This window comes from Daktulosphaira vitifoliae, unplaced genomic scaffold (assembly GCF_025091365.1).
Source record: "Daktulosphaira vitifoliae isolate Bord-2020 unplaced genomic scaffold, ASM2509136v1 Scaffold_4, whole genome shotgun sequence".
NCBI lineage: Eukaryota > Metazoa > Arthropoda > Insecta > Hemiptera > Phylloxeridae > Daktulosphaira > Daktulosphaira vitifoliae.
The window spans coordinates 31,110,887-31,131,052 of NW_026099575.1; the positions used below are offsets into that span (position 1 = coordinate 31,110,887).

Sequence of the window (20,166 nt, forward strand, 5' to 3'; positions counted from 1 at the left end):
TTTTTTTTTTTTTTTGTATCTGTTATCACTTTTTCTCAGCTCTCACCGAACCGATACGTCAAAAAATCTTTCAACGATACGTCAAAAGATCACAAATCGTATCTAGTTGAAGGCATTACCCTTAAAAATTGAAATATTTTTCCTCGTTCCCCATAAATGGGGGAAATATCCAAAAAAATTACAAATTTAAAAATCGATAAATGTTGTCATTTTTTTCTTAAAACTTCCATAACTTTTTTTTTTGTGTTCTTTTTTAGTTTCGGGAAGGTTATTATATTAGCTTTTAACATGAACCTCTTTTTTTTTTTAATTTCCATATCATTCATTAATACTTATAATAATGATTTTATATAAAAAAGAGTCAAGTTCTTTTTTGATAAAAATTAGTTAATTATGTAATCATATTAACCTTAGATTAAAATTTGTTTTGGATAAACGTGGGAAGTAAAAGTCCAATATTAGAGACACTGGGTCTCATATAAAATTAAGCCAATGGCTATAGCCATTGATATTTTATTAAAAAACAATATTTTTCAATTCATTTCTTAATGAAATTTATTGTCATTCTATAGACAATTAAAAATAAAAATTACTGGGTATCTAAAATACATTTTATATCTTCTCTATAAATAAAACAATAATAAACACCAGAAGAATATTAACTATTTTGAAAATCATTGTATGTAATGTTTTGTACATTAATCATGAAACACCATGTTTGGTAATAGCTGAACTTTGACGACTGTGATAATTCATTCACGATTTTAAAATTACATTACTATATAAACACATTTAAGCGTGAGTGTTGACGAGAACTGTTGTAATATTCGCTTCCCACAGGATGTTTCAATATCCCTGCAGTGATATGTTGGAGGGTTCTGTGTGATTAAATTTAAAGGGTCTCGAGTGAATCAGTACACAGAGCTATGGGACAATACCTACCACTACCGCCGGTCGTTAGGAATACTATTGAAACTAAAGTCATTAGCCGGTAAGTGAATGTTACTATTGTTGGTCTTTTTTTTATTGTTGATGATTTCTCCAGTGGCCGCTAGAGAATTCACAGAAAATGTACTAATCGTCAAAATATAGCATTAGTTCAATGCTTAAAAAATAGAAGCATCTACAAAATAAACAAATTATGTTTGTCTAATTTTATTTACTTCCTATGCTTAACACATAAATGGTATGTGTTGTTGTAATATTTTACAACTATAATCAACGGGCTTACACAAAAAGTAGAACTAAAAAAAAATTATTTGCTGATTTTACGTCATAAAATAAAGAAAACGTAGTCATTTTTACTTTATACTTAGAGAAAAACATTGTACGTCTACCGTTTGACCATAATACTTGGAAAAGTATTTTTTTTATATAACAATAAAACCAAAGCGTAAAACTTTAGATTTTGTTTAAAAATAGTTAGCTGTTAGTTGTACAAACGTAGACATAATTTAATATTGACTGACAAGAAAGTTTCATATTGCTCATAATACTTATATATTTTACAAAATTATTCGACCAAATTGAAGCTACTCAATAATCGTATTTATTTTCTTTTTATCTCGTAAATAAAAATTTCATACATTTTCAAAGTTTATGCTTATTTATTTTAATCAAGTTTAATAACTATTATTAAATAAAACAATATAGAATTGTTGGTGGACAATCTCTCGCGAGAATACAAAATTAAATCTTTATAAATCACTGCAAAATCAACGTTCATTTTGTGCTTAATTGTCTTATTAAAAACAATTAATCTCCTATGTTAATGTTTCCGATAAGAAGGTAAGTCAAGGTACACAAAATGAGAATGAACAACATTGTACCTGATCTTGTTGGTAACTTATACAACAACAGTATGCTCTTCACGGGTCATAAACAATAATGATGTATTATTATTAGTTGGCCATAGTGGTCGGCTTGTAATTTATGAAATACATTCAAACATTGTTTTTTTAACCGAGGAGTTTCATAGTAATCTCATTTTCAACAATTAATGGATTCTCCTCAACAACAAAAAAAAAAGGTACCTCACTAATTAATTTTAACCCCAAAACACTAATGTTATAATAATGTATATCACCTGAACCCTATATAATATCCACGCTATAAATAAAAATCACAAAAAAAAAATATTTGTACAAAGTGTTTTAAAACTTAATTAATGGAAATTTTTAATTGATTGTTAAAATATGTATTAATAAATCTTTTATATGCATTTTGTTTATTTATGTAAACAAACGTACAATTAGCTAAATATTAATCAAATTATATAAAAATATGTGTTTGATGATTTTTCTTTAAACACGATACTATGAGTCGTGTTGAATAAAAAAAAAGTTAATACCTAACTCTAGTAATCCATGTAAAATGTAAAAAAAATCACGTTCTAACGGATTTCGTGCTCGGTGCGTTTTTGGAGTTTTCTCACATTTATTTAGGTACTCTCAAAAACTTTATTTCCTCCGTACCCTAGAGACTATTACAACGTCTTGATCTTTTAGATATATGCTCTATTTTTAGTTCGTTCTAACTTGTTTCCAAATAGTGTTATTTTACTTTTTCTAATATACACATATATTAGAATTTTTTTTTCTATTATTTTCTTTAATCTATTCTAAATCATCGTTATGTATCTATGTGAAATCAAGTTGTATCGAAATAGCATTCGATTTGTTCACCTAAGAAATGGTATACTTATAAATAATTTATATACATTTTTAAAACCTCGGGAAATATTTTTATGAAAAGAAATTTTATGGCCTTACGCACAATTGACGATTTAAAGGTACATTTATGTTATTTTTTGCCATTAGCTTCACCTTACTTTTTTTTTTAACTAAAGGTTTCTCATTTGTATCTCATTTTTAACTGAGATTGTTATATTTAATTTTAATTGTAGGTTAAAGAGTTCGATATAATTTAGCTAAAACTACAAATGCATAAAAAACAATTCTTTTGTAAATAATATTTTGTAATTTGAAACGGCTCTTTCTGAATAAGTGAACAAAAATAACACGTATTATAATAATCAACTTTTATAGAACAAATTGAAGTCGTATAAAGAATCCGTCTTCAGAATATTAAAACCAGAATTCCTTAAAAAAAATAACAAAGCTGGGATGAATTGCAAAAGTTTAAAAAAAACCATTTATCATTATTCATTTTAGAAATGTCAATGACATGTACGATGATGCTATATATATTCCCGTGTACATACAATGTAGTAATATTGTTAAAGAATGAATAATAACTTCTAAAATATTTATTCAATAGTCCATTCTTTTTTTCTTTGTTATAAAATGGTATGTGAACTGGAAAAACATACATTATGATACGATGAAAATAAATGTTGCTAAATTTTACAGTCTAGTTGATCACAAATATTTTATCAAATTTTAAAAAATAATTCAATTATATCTTTCCAAAAAACTATTTAAATAAATGGATTTTAGTATATACTCGAGAAAATGTGAGCATTTATTTGTACTGAATTACAAATAGCAATATTACTCTTAATACGAAGCATTGAAGGCATTGATTTTTTTTATCGATTATGTGCGCATCATTCAACAAATAAATAAAAATTACTTAAATTATATTACAGATATATTTATAAGCATTTTGAAATAAATGTAATATTTTTGTCTGACATTATAAATTTTATCAAAATTTATAAAATTATTAAATTATAATGTTTACTGCTAGTATTTGTAAAAAAAAGAATAATAAAAAAGAAGACAAATGTGCAAAGACCTCCATAGAAAAGTTTGATGGAAAGAGCAAAATGTATTTTTTTAATATTTGATTTCTATTTTGCCACTTGAAGGTTGGGTAACTGGGACCCAGACAAGGAACCGCGATTTTTTGAGGGCTTCGACATAGATACAACAAAAAATAGCTTAACTTTCTCATTTAACGAATTAGCTTCTCAAAAAATACCTTGTAGGTTCTTATATACATATATATATATATATATATATGGGTGGCCCTCAAAAATCGAATGTCTTTTTTTTTTTTTACGCTACCCCTTAATTTTTTTTTAATGGTCAAAAATTAAATTAAAAATTAAAAATTATTAATAACAATTAAATTAAACTGTTAGGTTTGTAATTAATCATTAATTAACTGTCCATAAAATAATAAATCTAATATAATTATCGTACTTGGCATAAAAAATTAAACTTCTAGAATCTTTTTTTAAACGAATTTGTGTTTTCAAAAAATTAAATGAAAATAAATAATTGAAAATCAACAAAATCAGTTATAACGTATTTTAAGACTTTTACATGTTTTTTTACTGTATGTAGTGTTTTTGTGGGCTATTTATTGAGAAAACAACATTGAAGTTATTATTTTTGAATTTCTTGTAAAATTTCCTTTACTTGAGTTTTACTTTTATTATTCTAAGTTAAGAGAAAAAAAAGTTATGAGACATAGATCAGTTATTTCTATTAAATTTGACTCTTCGACTCAACTTAATAGGCCCGGGGGCACGGGTTAACCTTAACGGATCGGTCCCAAATTTTGCACAGCTCATTTTTTTGACCATTAAAAAAAAAATTAAGGGGTAGCGTAAAAAAAAAAAAGACATTCGATTTTTGAGAGCCACCTAATATATATACAAGGTGTTCAGTAAATAAGGAAACGAATTTCTATTGTACTCATTGTTTGTAACAATTTAACTGTTTCCTAACTTACTGAACACCCTGCATAGTACATATATAGTATTTTTTCGGATAAGAAGAAAATACAATTAGCATTTTCAAAAATATTTTTTGAAAATTAAAATGTATAAATAAATGATTTTTGGCAGTTTTATGAATTATTTATACAATTAAAAGTCTCTATAGATTTAATAAATAAAAACCAAACTTACATAACATTACTCTATAAAAAACATTGTGCTATTTAATTTGGCATTTATACTGTAATTTAATAAAAATAAAATAAAACTATAATTTTATTAAAAAAAAAGAATTTTGCAAAATTCTATAATATATATGGATTATGAAAATTATCTAAGTAAAAAGTCAAAATAGGGGTTCACAACCTCCTTAGCGTCTCTCGTGAACGCCCATAGAAGTATGTTATATTTAAAATAAACAAACGAGCTTTGGAACATTAATATAATCTCGGTATATCCTGCTTGGAATAACTATCATCAGTTTTTATCCCTCTTATTGAATACAGTCGTGTAGTAAATTTGCCTATGCGACGTGCCGTGTATTGAAAATCGAACATTCGTTTTTTGCGTGCAAGAAATGTAAAAACGACATTTGCGCCTTTATGACAGCAAATCGGAATTTAGATATCAAAAAATATACTCTATTGGTTTAAGAAACATAAATAAATTAAGAGCGTATCGAATCACCATTCAATGAAATAATTTAAGGATTACGTGGTTCAAAAAAATCTATTTTTTATCCAATTATTTATAACCAAAGGAATAGTATAACCATCGTTAGTTACATCATTGTGTATTAAATATAAATATTTTGTTGTCTCCTCATTAAAGCAGTTTAGATCCATTGTGGCAATAATCTCTCAGATATTCGAAAGATTGCATTCAATACATTCCTAATAAATGTTAATATTTAACTGTATTTAACATGTTACGTCTTATTTTTTTAATCAGTTCAAAAGCAATATACTAAAAAACAGGGGTTCAAACATAATTTTAGAAATTACTTTTGTGCGAAAGCAAAATTTTAATTTATAGTTGAATTAAGGTTTTTATAAATATTTCATAAGTCATGCGTGTTTTAATTTTGAGTAGAGAAAGTTATGCGGGTGAGTTCACTCAAACACAACTTTCTCACGTGATAAATTTGCTAAATCCTCGTGGGACACCTTGTATAATACAGATGACAGGAATTAAACTCTAGTATTCAAAGTGTATTTCTGAGACACAACAGCTGAATTTTATAAAAATACCCACTTATTCTAGAATTATTTTAATACTTGACATTTGTGGGCGCCCAAGTTCTAACTCAGTGTCCCTAAATTCAAAATAAATAATATGAATTACAAAAAAATGCTGTAATTAATTTATAAATTCGAGGTTATCAATCTAGTAACACCCTTGAAAATTATACTTTTATTTATAAACTTTTTTTTCGGCGGAAAAAATAAATAAAGGCTTTGTACATTTATCGTTATTGGTTGTTTTTTTAATCTATATTTAGCCGGAATACGGTACAATAAATAGAAATATAATATATACGATGTGTATGCTTTCACATAAAACCATAAATTTAACAAAAGGACCAGGAAGTTAATAAACCCTCTGTAGCAAAAGGTCGTTTCACATAAACACGGTCTGAATGGGAAACAATATTTTTTATGAATTTTAATTTATAAGTTTTAGTCACAACATTTAGATATTAAGATACATTATAAGAATATAAAAAAATATCTTGTGTTATTGTTAAACTTTTAATAATAAATTTATCCAATGCTCAGATTTAATAAAACGATAATGCAAAAACTCCTAAGCTTATATTAAAAATGAAATATTTTGTTCAACGATATAAATCATTTTACAATTGAAGGGAAGGAAGAGAAAAATATTTTATTGTAGGCACTTTGTAATGTAATTCTATTTCAACGCGACTATTATTCGGTATATTATTTACTCAGTCGATTAATTAATTATTTTAAATCGACAAATTTGAAATTACACTGAAACTTAAATATAATTTTAATATTTACAGTTTTTTATTGGCAATATCTAAAAATAATAATTAATCTATGTTTTTGTAAGAGAATTTCTCCCTTCATACATAATAGACCAAATGAATAATTTTGATAATTAATCATATCTATACATATGAAGTAATATTCTACTTAACTAACTAATTTGAGTATTTAATAATAAATTAAATATTAACCTTTCACAGAGGTCCCAGAATCTGCTTGTGTAGTATCCAACGTCAATAGAAACCACACGATTAAAACGCTGTACAAACAATAATATATATTCATTATCGACGTGTTACTCTTGGCAGTATCTTAAATTATAACTGATTTATGTACATTAAAGAAACTGTTAATGAATTATTTCGTAGTAAGCGCCATCATTCAAATTATATAAAGCACAGCCTATCTGATGTATTAACACAGCTGCAAATTGGTACCCCTGAAAAAACAAAAATAACATGTTTTTAATATAATATTATTAATTTACTTTTTTTACCAAATTTGCTAATTATTAAGATTTTAATGATTCATATTTCAGTTAGGGGTACAGATTTTTGATGATTATTTTTTAATACAACCAATTTATATCTAAGGAATGGTATGCGTTAGTTTTGGTGGTACTTTTAAAAAGCACGTATGACTAATAAAAAATAAAATTGAAATTTTCGTAAAATTGGGTAGCTATAGTCATAACATAATTTTTAACAATTTTGTTTATCATAAAAACAATAACTAAACCATAAGTTAATATTATTTATTTGAAAATGTTTCTTATTTAGAGGAGACTTTATTTTATATCCACCTCGGAAGTGCACACAAATTATTATATACACATTTTGGTATCAAATGATTTTCGCTCACTAAATTTACGTACTCTAACTTTTTACTTTTTCGTGTACACATATTACTTCGGAGAACACTCTTATAAGCTTAAAACACATTCAGTGTGTTGTACTACACAAAAAAATAGTGGTCTTTTATATTAAACAACATAAATTTACAACGCATTTCTCCTAGACGTTCAAATTAGTAAATCACGAGAACACTCTGCACACGTTAAATTGATTTTTATGTTATTTTAAAAAACGGCGAGTCTTTGTTTTTTTTATTCACAATTACTGATTTTTAATTTTTTTACGTTAATTGTGTTGGTTTAGACCCATATGGTTCTAAAAATAATATGAATTTTTTATTGAATTATTTTTTTTATTTGATGTTTATATTTTATTTTGTTGGAATTGAACGAAAAAACAATATATATATTAAGAAATTACTTGTGATTTATTTTATTAGTATTTTTATTCAGTCTTCTTCAAATTTTTTTTTTTCAATTTTTTTATGATAACTTTAGTACGACATGATGATGTATTAAAAATGAAAAATATTCCAACATTATTATTATTCATATTATATACTTTAAGTTAATATTAAAACTGTTTTTATATTTTCTCATTTAAACACTAAAACTATTTCACTAAAACTATTCGTATTTTTCTTTTAGGTAAAAAAAAAAAATATATGAACGTTTTCATGATAAAACCGCATGTTTTCATTTTTCAAAATGATATATAAGAAAGAAAAAGATACACCATTTTTGTACAGCTAATAATTCGAATAGCTTTTTATTAATCTATAATTTCTAGAAAAAATAGAGATTTTTATTCCAAAAACACTTAATTTATTAATATTGTAAGGATGAATTTCTTGAAAAAAAAATTTTAAATGTCAACATGCGCGTTTTTTTTATAAACAGACAACGATAAGTAATTGACATAGTTTTAAACGGTAGGAGATTTTTTCAATTTCGATATAAAATATTTATTTTAACGAAAGATCCCATTTTTTTTTTCAAATTTTCGGTAGTATTTATTATTATAAAATATCAAATTAGCTAAGCTCAACATTTCAAATTAATGATTTAGAAGTATGCTGGTTAATTATATTTAATACAAATATCTTAAGATATCAACACGATTTTGAAAATAAATACATATTTATTTATTACTTATATGTAAAAGTTGTATAAATAATCATTTTTTTAACAATAGCATTTAAAAACATTTTTGCGATCAAAAACAACATGTTTGGTAAGATTGAAAACAATTTTCAAATTGAGTTTTAAAGTTTACAAAAGTATTTTAAACATATAATTTAATAAATTATGTTTAGAGTAAAATAAAATATATTGAAATAAAATAAATAATTCTTGCGAGTATCTAGTATTGGATATTGGAAGCTTTTAGTTGACGTTTCAATCCATTCAAACTAAACTATAGATACTTAGATAACAATCTTTAGTTTAAAAAGTTCAATGAGAAAAAAAATAAAGTTATGCTATAAATAAAAGGGGATACTTTTTGACTAAGATTTAAGTCTACGAGAAACGTTTTCTCAACAACAAAATACGCATATGTTGGTAATGATTTTGTAATACTTATCGAAGTATAGATACAATTCTTATACAGTATTTATTCTTTTTTGTGTGTTTTTTAGGAAGAAAAATTTTTGAGTTACTGGTTGATTCTATCTAAGCAATTAAGGGACACATCTTTTTAAATTTAAGTTAAACAAAATACACAAAGAAAAAATCAATAAAAAATAATTTATTTCATGTTTGCGAATAATGCACTTCTTTGATTATCAAATTCGAATTATCCAAACTTGAAAGCCGGAGTAAAAATTTGCTCCTCTTAATTCAAAGTTTGCTAATTACTTTTACTAAATTTTTTTTAGATTGAATATTTAATTAACGTGTAAATATAATGTAGAAATTGAACTTAAAGTTTTATAATTGTTGTCTTCGCAGTTCTCATTAACTGTTGTACTTAAAACACTTTCATTGTTATTATTATTATTTTGTTGGATATTTTTTGTTTTTTTTTTATCATTTGTGTTTATCAAATGTGTTATGAGTTATAATTACTATGTAAAAACAAAGGTCTTATTGCCCTCCGTCAATAGGGAGAAAATAACAATAAAATATTACAAACATTCCATTTACTTGTGTTTATTTTAAAAGCTGTTATTGAAATGTTACTAGATTGGAGGTTTCCGACAAAATATTAGATTAAAATAAAAGATGAAATACTATTTTGAAAATAATACATACGAAATGCGAACTATACAAATAACAGTAGCGACCGATACCTTTTTCGTAGTGCACGCGACACGATACTGAATTCACTAAACGCATGATGCTGTGACCCAAAGGAGAACAGGAGTGCTTTTCGGTTGGTATCTGTGTAAGTATCGCCGGTGTCAGTGTAGAGCAAACTGGAAAGCAAGTGCAGCGATTCTATTGTACCACGAGATTTTCCGTTGGTAACAGTAATAACTGAGGGTAAAAGTACTTTTTTCTGTTACTCTGTTTGATTTCTTCAAAACACAAGATTGGTAAACATAAATATGTCATAATGTTCTTGCGGTTAATACGTACAGTGCATCATTAGATTCTTTATTTTTTTATGGACCTTATTTTACTACCACAGCAACAGTGATATTGACAAGTCTAAAAAATATACCATAACCATATATTAAATATTAGATTCCCAACAATATAACGAGTTTACCTCTACCAAATTTGAGAGTATAACTCGATAACAAATTATGACTTGAGTTCAAAGCTCAAAGTTGACTGTACAAAAGAAACTATGTTGTAACTAACCATTAAAATATTGACCACAGTTTAAAAACATGAATGATATAACTCAAAATAGTTGTATAGTTGAAAGAACAATATCTCAGGAAAATGTCCATCATTTTTATTGCGATCAAACTTTAAATATCCTGAGGTTATTGTTTAAATTTGAAAATGCAAAAAATTAGAATATTAAGAAGCCATAGAAATGCAAAAATAAAAAGTGCTGCAAGCCATATAAATGCAAAGTTTAATGATTGTTTTTGTTTTTCTATGGATTCTTAACATTTTAGTCTTTTGCATTTATATGGCCTCATAATATTTTTTTTTTTTTGCATTTCTATGGCTTCTTAAAGTTTTCATTTTTTATAAATATGGATTCGCGATGTCTAAGAATGAAAAAACAAAAATATTTTAAAGCAAAAAACCAAAAAGTTAAGAAGCCAAAGAAAAACAAAAACAATCTTTAAATTTTGCAATTCTATGATTTCGCAGCACTTTTGTTTTTGCATTTATATGGCTTCTTGAATTTTTCATTTCAATGGCTTTATAATATTTTTGTTTTGTTTTTTTTTATATCTGTGGCTTTACGATATTTCAAAAATACAAAAACAAAAAAATTTAGAAGCCATAGAAATAAAAAAATTTAAGAAGCCATAGAAATGCGAAAAATCAAAAAGTCAAGATTCTAGAAAAATGCAAAATTTAAAGATTGTTTTTGTATTTTCGTTTATATGGCTTCGTAATATACTTATTTTTTGCATTTATATACTTTTCTATTTCTACGCTAAAATAATTAATAAGCTGTATAAAAGTAAAAGTAAAAATAAAAATATGAATTTTAGAAATAAATATATAAAACTTTTCTTTTAATTCTCTTATAATTCAAAATTCAAACTATTTATGAAAGACAATATCATTCATTCGCCATTTGTAGAATCTAAACTTCTCCCCTGTAATTTTTAAAATTACATGAAAATATCTTGTAAACCTTATTATCTAATGTCTTCATAATTAACAACAAATTATCTACTAAAACGTTTTATATCAAGCTCTTTAATTTTTATACACGTTTCCTACAAAAGTAACAGCTGCTTATAATTTTTCATAACTTCTTCTTAAAAATTATAATACTAAATTATTAAATATCAATTTCATACTATATTTAATTTCTATAATAGATATTTATTCATATATTATACTTATATAATCAGCGACCCCACTGTGCTAAGTTTTTTTGCATCTTTAGCTTTAATTTAAGATATATATAAAAGTGTCAGACCTTCCGGAACATTTTCAAAAGTTAAGTTGAAAAAGTTCTACTTTCTATATGCATTTTTCAGATTTGATCACCCCCCGTATATAAGCAAATAGTCTGGTTTAAAAAAAAAATATGTCGAATGAAAGATGTAAATACTACTTCTCATGAAAAAATTGTATTGATCATACATTTTTTAAAAAGTTATAGCAATTTAAAGTGAAAAATGTAAAATATAAAATCGAGAAATTTCACACAAAAATAGCATTTGGTAGCCATTTTCACCACGTAGACAAATCCAGAGGTCAAGTTTTTTTTTCAAATTAAAGTATATTACATTAACTTTAATTTAAGATATATATAAAAGTGTCAGACCTTCCGGAACATTTACAAAAGTTAATTTTTTGTAAAAAAGTTGTCATTTTAAATCCCCTCCTGTGGGGAGGTTAAGTGTCAGATTTACAAAAAATATATATCAAATGATAGATAAAGATATCAAGCATCTATAGAAAAAAAAATTATATTGATATGTTCATTTTTGAAAAAGTTACAGCAGTTTTTAGTAAGAAAATTGAAAAAATTTCGAAAATTAGCGATTTTTAAATTTTAAATTTTTTTGGAGGTTTCCCCCATTTACGGGGAACGAGGCAAATTTTTTCAATTTTTGAGGGTAATGTCTTCGACTAGATACGATTTGTGATCTTTTGACGTATCGTTGAAAGAAATCGGTTCGGTGAGAGCTGAGAAAAAGTGGTAACACACACAAAACATAAATAAATAAACACATCATAGTAAAATTAATACCTACTCAGCTTTGTATCGAAGCTAATACAACTTTTGTATTTAATGTTCTCGAAATAAATTGTTATTATTATCATATTTTATCCTTAAAAACATGATTACTTAATCATAATTAGGATATTATTAAATAAAACTACTGTTTGATAAAATATGCATTTTATTAAAGATGAAAAAAAATGTAGAACAAGTATTGTGTATTTTATTAAGTATTCAGTTTATCTCATTTACGAGGTAAAACCTTCGGTATTTAAAAGTTTATTATCCATTATCTATTATTTAGTGATGTATTTATGGGAAATCTTTAAGGTGTGAACCTCTCATGAACATAATACCATGTTAGTGAAGGAGGGAAACTCCCCACTACTCTAAGATCTAAAAGCTATCTAGACTCCACCTCCCTTATATTATCTAAATACACCACTCATATATGTATAGTAAAATATTATCTTAATTTCGTAATTAATCACACTTTTCGATCAAAAAATAGTTTTTAACTCAGCTTGTTGTAGGAACGTAGTCTGATCTATCTAGATTGTATCCTACTGTATTTTACACTAGAAATTTTTTTTCTATCCTCTCTTAATTACATAAATATTTAGGTATTTTTTACTTTTTAGAAGGTTTTAATCTGGGAGCCCCTCGCCTTTTTATAGAATAGCTAACTATCTAAAAAGCTGAAGGAAATTTCCTACTTTCCTTAACACAGAAACCAAACAAATATAATTTATGACGGGTTTCTGCATTTTACATATTACTTTATTTAAAATTAAAAAATTGTAGAATTTCGATATTTGACTGGTGTCTACTCTAAATGATATGTTTACATTCAAAAAATAAAAACTAACTCGTTTTTTTTTTATTCGACCATTAATGAGTTTCTGAAATAATCGATTCAAATCTAAATTGTATTTATTTTTATTTTTAATTTTACAGGTAATAATAACAAAAAAAAAACTCAACTTAATCATGGTTACTACTACTTTGATATAAAACACACATATATATATATATATATATTTATGTTCTATGAAAAGTTTCTAAATTTCAATGTATCTTTGCACTGGTGCTTTTAATTATACGACTGAAATGATTTGTATCGTTTTGGCTAAATGATAATTATTTCATCATTTACATGTCTTAAACGTATTAAATTTAATTAAATAAATAATTATACATGGAATAAATTTAGTGTAACATAACTATATACATTTTTCATTTCTTCAGCTTCGATGCGAAGCTGAGTAGGTATTAAAAAATTATTTTTTTCAACTTAACTTTTGTAAGTGTTTCGGAAATACTGACACTTTTATATATATCTTAAATTAAAGCTAATGTAATATGCTTTATTATGAAAAATAAAATTTTCATGGTAAAAACAGATATCAAAGTTAATAAAAATTTTATATTCTTAACTTTATAATGCTATAACTTTTTGAAAAGTGTATGGATCATTATATATTTTTTGAGGTAAGTACTATTCATAATTATATATTATTAATATATATATATATATTTATTCATATATTACACATCTAAATCATAAAACTTGTAATCAGAATATAAATAATGAAATAGGAGATCCTGTAGCTTTTGGAATAATCCATTAATTTTTTTAAATTAAACACTATCTACAAATTTGCATCGAAGCGTTTTTTATGATAATGATTTTAATTACTGTCAGATATCATCTATGCTGGACCCAACTATCCCACTGTGCTGTTATTTTTATATTTACTTGTCTTTATTATTTTAAACCCTCGGATTCTAGAACTCTGATATTACCTAGTCGCATTTTAACTTTATTTTTTTTTAATAACTGTGGTATCACAAGCTATTAGTTTAATTTTTTTTTATATTTAAATACGAATTTAAGCTAGTGTTGTTTAATATTATTTAGTTGACCCTATGTAATGACATTTAATGGTCAAACAAAAAATACATTCTTTTCTATTTGGATCATGAATTGGTTAAGATTAGTGCCAAAACTACAGTGAGTGGTTGCCTTTGCTACTGATAATAACTAGAGAGAACAAATTTGTATAGTGTCAATATTTTTACAATTAATTGTTTTTATTTCTACTTACATTTTCATTTTAATTTGAAATTTTAAAAATGGTGAGTCACACGAATATATAATTGAGTTAAATTTAATAGCATCAAAATTTAAAACTAGTTTAATATTAATTATTAAAATTTAAAAGTGCTATCATGAAGAAAAAAAAAGTGGTTGAATTTATTTGTACTTATTCAAACATTAAAATTGATTTGTATGTAAAAAAACAATATATATATATATATACGTAATTATTTACTAAAATGTCAGGATCACTAATTAAATACAATATTCTTAAATAATAATATTCAAGGCTTGATGAACAAAGAATACATTACAAATTATTATATATTATAATTAGCATTTATTTAGCTAAATTTGTAATTTTATAATAATTCTTATAATCTTTAAGAAATATAGAAATAATTAATTATATTTATATTTATTTTACAACATGTACATTAAAATGTACATTTTAATTCTTCGAATTTCTTATGATTTGATAGGGTTGAATGTTAGTATACTTCATCTATAATATAAATTCTTTATTTTTATTATAAATATTAATTTTACAAAATAAAGTAATGATATAGCTAATACTTGTAATATAAAATTCTGTGTAATTTTTTTTCTTACTGCCAATTGGATAATTGCCCATTTTAATAGTGATATAGGTTTTCTTTTATAATTGGCAATGACGCATAGAAATATACTTGATTATCAAAGAACCTTTTGTACCAAAGTTAATAAGATGAAATATTGTTAAATGCACTATTAACTTGTTAATCAAATAGTTATTATATAATAGTTGGTTACATAATAACTGAAGTGTCAATATTTATTGTTCTTCTTCATATTCAACTATATTTTTAAAATAATTTATAGCACTATTCTAAAAAAGCAATATCAAAAAAAAAAAAATATATATATATATATATTCGCCATTTCAATCATAGAAATATGTTTTTAAAAATTAAATTTTGGATTTATACAACATTTCTAAGATCGCAATCAACTTAAAATAGTGATAAATATACTACAGCAGTAAATTTTTCTATAATTTTTTGTACAACTCATAACACAATACACACTTGCTAGAAGTAGTTACTAAAATCTAAAAAAAAAAGAAATTTTTTTAATTTCGTTTATATAAAAGTAATTATAATTAAATTAATAAGAAGTTTTTTCAATCAAATATATTTATATAAACCAAGGAAAGACTGAAAAAGGCTAATACTTGGGTACATAAAATGTATAAATTTGTTCAACTCTTAGCAATTTTTGTGTATCTCGATAACCTTTAACTTTAAAAACTCACAAATATTTTTTTGAAAAATATGTATCTTATAGTTGCTAAAAAAAATTATTAATAGACAACAAATAATACGCATTTGTATATTTTAAAGTTTTTTGAGCAACAACATTATTTTTGTATACAATATTACTGTTTAATAAATACCTTTAATATTTTAAGGAATCAGAGGAAGCTGCAGTAAAAAAATTTCATAAAAGTGATTTCAAAATAAGATCACACTCTATTAACTACGTATCTTCTGATTATGAAGTGAGCATTTTAATTTAAAACATTTTTTACGATGTCGTGGAATTATAAGTAATAAATGCTACCTAATTGTATAAGTAATTCACATTATTTATTATTTGTGGATAAATGTATAATAATAAATAGGCTAAATTTAAACAATTACCCACAAAATAGAAATAGAATTATTATATAATAAAAATTGATCACTTGTGGCTAATTAATTAAGTAAAATTAAAACTATATTAAAAATATTATTAATTTAAAAAAACTAAAAAATATTAAAAATATTAAACTATTTGGTATTACTTTGGTAACATCTAAGAGTAATAATTTAAGAGATTTATTAGGTAACCCTAAAGATAAGGTAGATGAAGGGGGGAAATCAGGCATTTATAAAATACAATGTGAAAGTTGTAATAAATGTTACGTAGGACAAACAAAAAGAAATATAGGGGTCAGGTTTAAAGAGCACTTAAGAAATATTAAAAATCAAGAAATTGAGAAATCTCCAGTGGCTGAACATTTATTGACACATAATCACTCTATTAAAACCATAAAACTAATTAAAAACGTAAATAATTACAAAGAACTTAATATCAGAGAAGCAATAGAAATGTTTAAAAATAAAAACAATTTAATTAATTGGGATCTTGGCCCACTGAAAAATTCATTATTAAACTTGTGTAAACTGGCAAAATGTGATAATATTACTTAGTGATAACGTCACTAGGTGATAAGGTCACTAGGGGTATATAAGGGAGTTTTTTCTAGTCGGGGTGTCAGTATGTGTTTAGCGTTGATAATGGTAACATTGTTTCCGAAATACGTATCCGCGACTTTTCATTAATTTTTTTGTGGCTTTTGAGTTTAATATTTTTAATATTTTTTAGTTTTTTTAAATTAATAATATTTTTAATATAGTTTTAATTTTACTTAATAGAATTATTAATTAGTATTAAGTATAGCTAATAATAACTAAATATAATTTATTAATATATATGGTTATCTATCTATTCATTTAACTTATTTTGATTAATTATTATACCAGTAAGAAAAGCGTGTAACCTTAGAACAACCTTTTAATATTCTATAATATTTGTAAAATAGCTATGCACATTCTTCCACAGTACAGATAGCTCCATAGAATTTCCCGTAGAATCCCTATAAGTCAAATGACTCCTGAAGAGTACCTATTTAATTCCTATTGACTCTTAATATCCTGTGCTGACAAATTCTTAATAGAAACCCTAGAAGACATAAAAATGGAAACCCGTAGGATTTGGTGTAATCATAGATACTTTCAATAGGAAACCCTTTTCATTCCCTACACTCCTACAAACTAATTAACACTCAGATATTTGTATTAATTGACAGTAGTCGTAGAACTATGATATCATTATTTATTTAAATTAAAACTACATACATTTTTAATATTTACTCTATCTTGTCGACTTAAAATAAAAATACAAATTTTTTTTTTTCATAACATCTTTCAAAACTACAAATTTAAAACTAAATAATATTTTTCTTAAGATAGGATTCTCTAATAAGATGTATCATTTTTATTTATAAAAAAATTGATCACTTAGATAACACAATTAAATAACATCTATTATCTTATTATAAAAATTCACATGAAAAACTAAGTATCATTTTTTAAATTGATATATAACTTATTAAAAACAAAATTATATAAATATTTAAAAAATGTTTTTATCTCATAACAGTTATTAACCTTTTTTAATATAGAGTAGAAAAAGACTAACATAACCCTAATTCATCTCTACTCAATATTTTGAATTAGTTATAACTTCCGAAATAATATGTCAAAAATTGTAGTCGATCAGTTATTTTTTTAATTAGATTATTTTATAAGCTAATTAAATATGTATGTTTCTATTAAAAAAAACCTAGCACAATAGGGTCGCTGATTATATAAGTGTAATATATGAATAAATATTTATTATAGCAATTAAATATAATATGAAATTGATATTTAATAATTTAATATAGTAATTTTTTACAAAAATTGTATTTTTTTTTTGTTAAATTTCATGTCTGTTTTCACCATGAAGACAAAATAAAGTGCGAAATTTTTTTTTCCATAGTAAAGTATATTACATTAGTTTTAATTTATGATGTATATAAAAGTGTCAGTATTTCCGTAACACTTTCAAAAGATAAGTTCAAAAAGTTGTCTTTTTGAATCCTTCTTGTGAGCAAGTAATGGGTCAAATTTATAAAAAAGAAAAAGTTATGGCAATTTTAAGTAAAAAAAATTGAAAAAATATCGAAAATTAGCGATTTTTAAATTTGTAATTTTTTTGGAAATTTTCTTCAAAAATTGGGAGCGAGGGAAATTTTTAAAATGTTTGAGAGTAATATTTTCGACTAGATACGATTTGTGATCTTTTGATATATCGTTGAAAGAAATCGGTTCAATGAGAGCTGAGAAAAAGTGGTAATAGACACAAAAAAAATATAAAAACACATCATAATAAAATTAATATCTTCTCTTTTGTAAGGCAGCCCCTTCCATTTAATATACTTTTTGATTGATATTAAAAGCTGAAAAATATAAAACATTAACACTTATATAATTTTTATAATTTGTTTATAAATGGGGTACTTACCCTCACTCTTACATTGGACTATACGGTTTCACCTGAAATATAGACAAGTTAATAGAAGAAAAAAAGTTATAACAACACAAAAAACGATAAGTTTTTACACCAAAATAATATTTATTCTTTTACTTCAGGGGCTGTTTACATATATAGATACCTTAATTTTTAGTACATTTTTAGCTTTATTTTAACATATATTTGAAAATCAGAGTATTTTCATAACATCTTTAAAAGTTAATTTTTCCTGCAAAAGTTTATTTTTTGATTTCCCCCTGTGACAGGTAAAGGGTCAGTTTTAAACAAATTTTTTACCAGATGAAAGAGAAATACCTCAAGTAATTATATAAAAAAAAAGAGTTGGTGTCGTGGGACATGCGGTAGGAACAAAGTACCTTCGACTTGTAATAAACCAAAAAAATAAAATGAAAAATGGTGATAAATATTATATAGTAAAAAATATGATATGGGGATGTGAGAGGTGTGAAATATAATAAAATAATATAAAAAAATAAAGAGAATTAAGAAAGGTGAGTACACGGTGGCTAAACATATAAGGATAAAATATGTTAAATATCCCTACAAAATTCTATAATTTATCTTAATAGTTTATTATGAAAAATATTTGTTTATGGTTTAAAAGCATGAATAAAACTTATACTTACCTTATGTCTTGTGTCACGTAACGATATTTAACAATCCAACGTTGATTCTGTATTTCACACTACACGTTGTATAATCAATTTAATTATTTAGAAAACCGATTTAAATAATAAATTTTAAATAATACGATTTCGTTACACAAAATTTATAACTGGGTTTTTTTCCATAAAAGATTCTAAGTACTCTAAATTTTTATTATAAATATAACTTTATTAATGTACTCTTATTTAATTTTTGTTGGATAAGTATATTTTGAGATATTGCAATTTATTGAGATATCGACACCAATATATTTTAAAGCTTCCTATGAAACAAGATTCAAAAATATTTATAGCTAAGTAAAAATGTTATTAAGACCGTATTGTAGTGGTCCAATGTGTCCCTGCGCTGACGCCTTGAAAGGACGCGGAACACTAATTACCAAGACAATAACAGTCACAGTGGTAACAGACACAAAAAAAAAAACACATCATAGTAAAACCAATACCTTCTCAGCTTCGCATCGAAGCTAAAACGCAAATATAGTCCCAAAGAGTAATAATCTTGAGTAAAGTGTCACAAATATTTTGTATTTTGGAATTACCGTAATAACTAATTTTAATAAGGAAAATGAGTTTTTATATAAGGGAGTAGTGTAGTAATCTCTTGTGTGATCTTGGTAGCAGGACATCTTAATTAATTGTTAAATGTAGTTAACCACTTTTTTTCAGCTCTCACCGAACGAATTTCTTTCAACGATACGGTCAAAAGATCACATATCGTATCTAGTCGAAGAAAATACCCTCAAAAATTGAAAAAATTTCCGTCGTTCCCCGTAAATGGGGGAAACCTCCAAAAAAATTACAAATTTAAAAATCGCTAATTTTAGAATTTTTTTAACTT

General features: G+C 24.6%; 2 protein-coding genes across 9 annotated transcripts in view; one reads left to right on the top strand and one right to left on the bottom strand.

Moving 5' to 3' along the window:
• LOC126905181 (uncharacterized) overlaps positions 1-9,939 on the bottom strand; it is a 45,642-nt gene extending 35,703 nt beyond the window's left edge. For 2 of the 4 annotated variants that reach the window (XM_050684665.1, XM_050684668.1), the window contains exons 1-2: positions 9,707-9,889; positions 6,897-7,144 (exon numbers count right to left, since the gene is read on the bottom strand). In XM_050684665.1, coding sequence (XP_050540622.1) covers positions 6,897-6,990 — 94 coding nt within the window. In that variant the 5' untranslated portion in view covers positions 6,991-7,144; positions 9,707-9,889. Of the gene's footprint in view, positions 1-6,896; positions 7,145-9,706 lie in introns of all 4 variants that reach the window. The other 2 variants (XM_050684667.1, XM_050684666.1) reach the window with 2 other exon arrangements.
• A 4,179-nt stretch (positions 9,940-14,118) lies between these two features.
• The window catches only part of LOC126905675 (H(+)/Cl(-) exchange transporter 7-like), a 34,674-nt gene continuing 28,626 nt past the window's right edge, over positions 14,119-20,166 (top strand). For 2 of the 5 annotated variants that reach the window (XM_050685610.1, XM_050685609.1), the window contains exons 1-2: positions 14,121-14,516; positions 15,929-16,018. In XM_050685610.1, the coding sequence (XP_050541567.1) occupies positions 14,514-14,516; positions 15,929-16,018 (93 nt within the window). In that variant the 5' untranslated portion in view covers positions 14,121-14,513. Of the gene's footprint in view, positions 14,517-14,543; positions 14,669-15,928; positions 16,019-20,166 lie in introns of those variants that run through there. The other 3 variants (XM_050685611.1, XM_050685612.1, XM_050685613.1) reach the window with 3 other exon arrangements.